The sequence below is a fragment of the Pongo abelii genome, chromosome 3, assembly GCF_028885655.2.
Source record: "Pongo abelii isolate AG06213 chromosome 3, NHGRI_mPonAbe1-v2.0_pri, whole genome shotgun sequence".
Taxonomy (NCBI): Eukaryota; Metazoa; Chordata; class Mammalia; order Primates; family Hominidae; genus Pongo; species Pongo abelii.
Genome location: NC_071988.2, coordinates 174,220,317 through 174,226,876, shown reverse-complemented (window position 1 = coordinate 174,226,876; position 6,560 = coordinate 174,220,317). Strand labels below are relative to the sequence as shown.

The window sequence follows — 6,560 nt, the reverse complement described above, 5'->3', positions numbered from 1 at the left end:
TAGGAGATTTTTTTTAAAGATAAGCAGACAGTAGAATATAATTTCTAGAAGACTCAAGATGTACATCTTCATAAAATTTTACGTTATCTTATTTATGTTTTAAAGTAAAAGATGTTGCATTGACATAATGTCTTAGTTATAAAGGTAAACATTTTTATTTTTAAAATTATGATACTACTTTATGCAGTATTTAGAACCATTTTACTAAAGAAAGCCATTTACCACCATAGCAGAGAGTATTAAAATGTTAGTAAGTCCAAATGGTTGTTTTGTTTTGTTTTTCTGGAGAAACTTACTTCAAATAGTGGTAACTATAGGCACACAATTTACTTGTAATAAAGAACACTAATGGGGAGGGTAGGAGTAAATTAACTAGAACCTTAATAATGGGCTTTTCTAGTTCAAGGAATCTTATAATTGTCCCTGAAGCTAGTTGTGAAGGAAGTTGCAAGATGAAATATCTAGATTTGTGTAGTAGTCATTCCAGGAAAAATGTTGCCTTCTGGCAAACTTTGGCACCTTTATTATGTAAAATGCCTTTTTAATGATAAGCAATATAGATTGTCAAAAATAATTTTGGAGATAGAAGTCCAGTGCCTCCTGTTTACTCCAGATTAAATTAGCAAATAAAAGTAAGCCTCTCCAGCCAGCGCAGTGTTTGCTGTTTTGGGGATAAAATAGCCTTTTGGCCAAACTTTACACACTTAGGTAGTACTAGTTTGTTAATCTTACAAAGATATTCTCATGATTAGTAAGAATTGATGAAGTGTATGGCAATTTTCCTGAAAATTAGTATGTTTTAAAGGATTGAAATGGAAAAGCATAGGGAATATTTTTATTAAATCAATACCAAAATATGCAGTTTGAAATATAACTTAGATTACATAATTTCTGCAAATGCTGTCGGCTCCAAACCAGTTTACTTTATTGTCAGTCAACCCCAGAGAATATTAATTTCTCTTTTTGGGATTGCCTGTTTTGTACCATCCAAGCTACTTGAAAAATCTGATTAGTCTGTGCCAGGACTACGGTAGGATGACAGTGAAAATAGCGTGCTTTGCCTCCGTTGAGGGGGACCGTATGAAAATATATCCTATTTTCAAAATGTTTCTGAGAAGACTTATTTGTGGAAATGTTCCTTGCTATTTAAAACTCTTCAGAAATGCAGGTTTTACAAAATACAAAAATAACCTCTTGAAAGTTTGAAAGGGGAGAGGGGGCTGTTGTGTGGGGGCGGTCTCTGCTGCCCACATCCTCCCTCTGTTCAGTGCGTTGTGTGCTTACGGGTTCCCTGGAGCGGATCACCATATAATTGATGTGCAGTCTGCATTGCTGAATCCTGGACTGCACCATTCTGTGTTCAAGGGAAGATGTAATCTGATCCCTCTGCTGCTGAGGGAGGAATCTGTTCAGTCAAGGCTTTGACAGGGCATAGTCTCCTCCAATAATCTTCTCCGTTCTCTCTCATTATTCCCTCGAGTTCTTCTCAGTCAAGCTGCATGTATGTATGTGTGTCCCGAGAAGCGGTTTGATACTGAGCTGCATTTGCCTTTACTGTGGAGTTTTGTTGCCGGTTCTGCTCCCTAATCTTCCTTTTCTGACGTGCCTGAGCATGTCCACATTAGAATCTGTGACATACCTACCTGAAAAAGGTTTATATTGTCAGAGACTGCCAAGCAGCCGGACACACGGGGGCACAGAATCACTGAAGGGGAAAAATACAGAAAATATGGGTTTCTACGGCACATTAAAAATGATTTTTTACAAAGTAAGTAAGCTGTTTTCTTCCTATGCTATGTGATTGTGTGTGTATGCCTGCCTGAGAAGGAAAATCTGTATCATCAGAGATGGCTGCAGTATCCTCTAATTTTGGTGGGTGGCTGGATGTCTGGTATTCTGTTTTATATCATGAATGTAAGCAAATAATGGAAAGACTGTGAGCTGGAAAAAGCTTTAAATTTAAGATAAAATGTATATTTTAATCTGAGAATTTTTCACTAAAAATACATTCAGACTTTAGAAATGTGGCTCCGTTAAATGCTGACCTGGAAATACTCTATCCTTAGTTGGCTTTTAGTGAACCTTTTGCCTTCAATTTTTCTATACCTTGTATATAGTTTTTCTTTTTTCATTAGTTGACTCTTTAAAAGTATAGAATCATGAGACTATTTGGGATTTATATTTAAAGAGATCATGTTTACTTTCTGTACCCCTCAAAAATTGCAGAATTAATTTTTGGTTCTGAAGTCAGTATTTTCAGTAAACAGTACAGTATTTAAAAGACTTCTAGTCATACAGAAGGTGCTTTCCTTTATAAAATATTTTTAAAATAAAATCCTTTCCCAGTGGTTTCCTTGATACACATTTTGGGCATGTTTATTCATTGAAGGATTTCTAAGATGGAAATAAAGTTTGCTTTTAGTGGCAAATGGTATTTGCACCAATGTTTTTTACAAGGTATCCTGGGAAGTTCTGAAAGCCAGTATTACAAACTTAATTAGAATAAATATCAAAGTTTCTCCTAATTATGAAGATAAGAGTTTGTGGAAGTTATCAAAAAACTGGATTTTAACATAGTCTGTACTGACTGACCTTCCTGATGGATTCATTTGCATGTATGTATATATATATGTGTATCTATAAATTATTTACACGGAAACACGTGGCTACCTATATACTTCAGCTTTTATATTTATATTTGCTTTTTAATAAAATTATTTGGAGAAAGAAAATAATGGTTTCTGAGAGGAATCACTTTAAAACAATGTAATGAGTACATAAACTTCTGAAGGGAAGAAACCAGCCAGATCAATTCCATTTCTTTCCAGTAGGTATGTCATGAACTAAGGTATAAATTGTAGATGAGCTTGTTGTACCCTCACCTCTAGCCCCTAATGTCGTAACATCATCCCAGTATTTTAGAAAACTCTTCGTGATGACAAAAACATGGTCTTTATTATTCAGTGTGGCTCTAAAACATTTTTAGTCTCTTTAGTATTTATATTGTATCATGCTATGTTATGATGTTCCCATGTAAGGCAAGAGGTAGGAAAATAAGGCTGCTGCAAAGCAAGGATTTTTACCTACTTATAAACATGAGGATAGCTCTGTATCACTTTGGAGTGTTTTTCCTCCTATAACTTGCAGTAATACAGTGATTAATTAGTGGACACAAGTCTTAAAAAGAGGTTGTTGAAATGGAAAAAGTGGAATCTTACCAGATTTTATTTTCTAGTTTTAAAATATACATACAGTCACATAAAAATATTTCAATATTGATGTTGACAAGAAACAATTCTGATTATATTTATAGTATAACATGGCATAATGAAACACCTTAAAATGTAGATTTTGGATACACCTTATAGAGAGGCATACCTGATTCTTTTAAAACCTTTCTGTTGTTGCTTTTCAAGTTAGAATATTTTGTCCTGAGTATCTGTCAATAGAGCTATATTCTGTATATATATCAATTGACAACTTTTCCCCTCAGCGTTGTTATACTATCTCCAGATTTCTCCTATTATTGATTTACTTTTTAAAACTGTCCTTATTGCCCGTATTAATTGCTTTATGCCTTATCACTATTTATACTGCTCTTTACCCTCTTATAATGGTATGAGTGTTTAAAATTGAGTTTGTTACTTTCATAATTATTTCTGATTTTACAATTTTGAATTTTATCTTTATTAAAAACATGTTTTTAAAGAAAAATGATTCACGAGGAAGGCACGTTAAATATGATTATTTTCTGTGTGGATTAACATGAGATTTTTTCCTATGTTGGTTATTAAATTGGAAAACATGAAAGATCTATTATCTCAAGGAATATATATATAATGAATATCAGTTTTCAAATCATCACACACTGTTCTTCTGGATAAAATATTAGGGGGAAAAATTCACCTTTCCATTCCATTCAGAGTAAAACAAAGTAGAACAAATAGAAGAAACTATGAAACATTTATTTTATATATTTAATTAACATTGTAGGTATATGAGAATTTAAGAATTTAAAATATTAACCATGCTGACTCAAGATTTGATAGTTAGATGATTTTTTAAAAACATATCTTGTTTGTTTTACCTTATAGATGAAAAGAAAGTTGGACCATGGTTCTGAGGTCCGCTCTTTTTCTTTGGGAAAGAAACCATGCAAAGTCTCAGAATATACAAGGTAATATTAAATATAATGATTGATTATCTCATGATTCTCAGTTTTTTAGAGTTGATTCTGAAAGTGTTTTAGTTTATTCTTGTAGAATAATAATGTTACTAGTACGGTTGACTAACACATTTTGAGATTACCAGAAATTGAGAACTATATCATTTTAAATAAGAGGAATGCCACCTTAGTTTATGTTTTGTTACTAATACATTTTGAAGTATGACACAAGCAGAAATTATCTTGTGAATAAAAATTTAAAATTACAATTTTTAAGGAATTCTAAAAAGTAAACCATAAAATATGAATATGAGCCCCTGTATCTTGTTACTATAGCAACAGCTGTTCTAGGGTAGACATTTATGTATGGAAATTTGAAGATACATTTATTAGCAGTGAAATAAAACAATTACTAACTCAATCTTATTTCATGAAATTAATATGTTAGAAATTTTCTTTTATGGGCTTGGTAGGTCTTAAGTTTTTAACACATACATTTCTATACCAGTAGAATAGTTTCCATAACAACGAAATATAATTGTAATCTTTTTCTACTTCAGTCCCCATTATTTTTGGATTTTACATCAGTGTAAAACTTTTCCCACTCTCACAGTTATTAGGCTAACTTAAGCACAATGTCTGTTGCCCAACCAATTAAAAGTGGCTTTGAATGTCACTTGGAATGTCATATTTTAAAATTTAAATGACAGAAGTGTCTTAGAGCTTTTTTTTTGGTCTTTAAAACAGAATTTTTTGTATAATTGCCAGTTTTTAAAATAAGTGATTGAAAGTTAACAGTAGAAACCATAAGAACTTCATGGTTATGACATTTCTTCCTTTCTCTCAAAATATTTCAATTTAGTTATTTTTATTCTATAAGATGCACTAAAATTAACATTGCTCAGATGTAATTTTTTTATTGAACATTGTTACAGATTGTGCCTCTTACAGAGAAATAGCTTGTTTTTATTTCAGTTGTAAAAAATATTTCTTTCAAATGCTGCTTTATGAAATTTGAAAATCATCATAATTAGAATAACATTAAAAAAGTGAAGAGATAATACAGAAGAGAAAAATAAAGCTATCTCTTATTCAGGAGCTGCTTTTCTGTGTGATTTTTCTTATGTTAACTGTCCCCCTTCCTGTTACTCTTTGCCTTTTGACAGTTTTACTGTGTTTTGGCACTTCCACCAGAGGGTGTGGAGGGATAGAGAGACAAGTGAAACTATTCACTTCATTTTGCTTTTCCCTTCTAGTCATGATAAAGTATTTCTTGGATGAGAAATTTGCGTTTAATGTTAAACTAACTGTTAATGCTATTTTTTAAATGTATCAGTCTTCTATTAATATGGCTGATACCAGGACAAAGGTATTACATTGTTCACTTGTTTTTAAGGCAACTTAGAATAAATGAGTGCTGAATTTTTATTACAGAACACATTTTAGTAAAATTTGTCTTTAGTTGCTCACTTTTTATATTGACAAAGCAACTGAAAAGGCAGAAGTTTTATTTTTAGCCTGTTAATATATAATTTTATTAAAGCAAAATTAGACCAAACAGCATATTTATTTCCATGTTTTTTTGGAGACTCTCAGTTAGGAAGGTATATATTTGATATTTTGTGATATTTTTGACAGATTTGCTAATAAGATAAAACTATGATTTTTCCATCAAAAATTTGTTATAAACACATCCTATTTTATTTTGGAGAAAAAGAAAATAGAACTTACCTTTGAATTTGAAAGAAGAAAAGATAGATTTAATTGTTGAATGTTAAAGATTGTCTTCGATTTATACTATTAGAGGATTTAAAGGGAGTAGATAAGAAGACTTTTCTGTAAAATCTGGTGACTGAGATACATTTTTTAACAAAATAATGCTGGATAGAAAAAAAAAGCTGGAGGAGTTGTTTCATTAGTAATTTATCAGAGTTTGATTGTTAACTATTATGATGCAATTTGTAAGTGTTCTTTGAATTTAAAATAATTAATCAACATAGCTCAATGAATTGAGTGAGAATTTCTTTTCAAATATAATTTTGTTAAACCAGACCTTCCTGCTGCTTTTTTTCCAAGGTCTTTAAAATGGATACCCAATATTTACCTTGAGTTTAGTTTAATCACATGCAGAAATTAGAAAGGAAAGTTTAATACATTAGTAATATAGTTATATATTCTTTCTGCTATTAATTGGTCATTTTTAGGGTAGTTAGACAGTTTTAGAGAGATCATCTAGTCCTTATTTTACTAGTGGCAGAATTGAATTTCAAGTTTGTTTGAGACAGTTAAATCTCAAAATTTAAATTATTGTATAAAAGTGTTTAGATGATCTTATTTAGTTTTGCATATAAGTTCTTAATACTTACCTGTTTTGAATAAATGTATTTCTAATCAA

General features: G+C 31.1%; 1 protein-coding gene across 1 annotated transcript in view; it reads left to right on the top strand.

The window, feature by feature from the left end:
- Nucleotides 1–1,501: 1,501 nt before the first annotated feature.
- The window catches only part of FBXW7 (F-box and WD repeat domain containing 7), a gene marked incomplete at its 5' end in the record, with an annotated part of 30,520 nt that continues 25,461 nt past the window's right edge, over nt 1,502–6,560 (top strand). Inside the window, 2 exon segments of the mRNA NM_001133157.1 lie at nt 1,502–1,768; nt 4,095–4,177. Of these exon segments, the coding sequence (NP_001126629.1) occupies nt 1,508–1,768; nt 4,095–4,177 (344 nt within the window).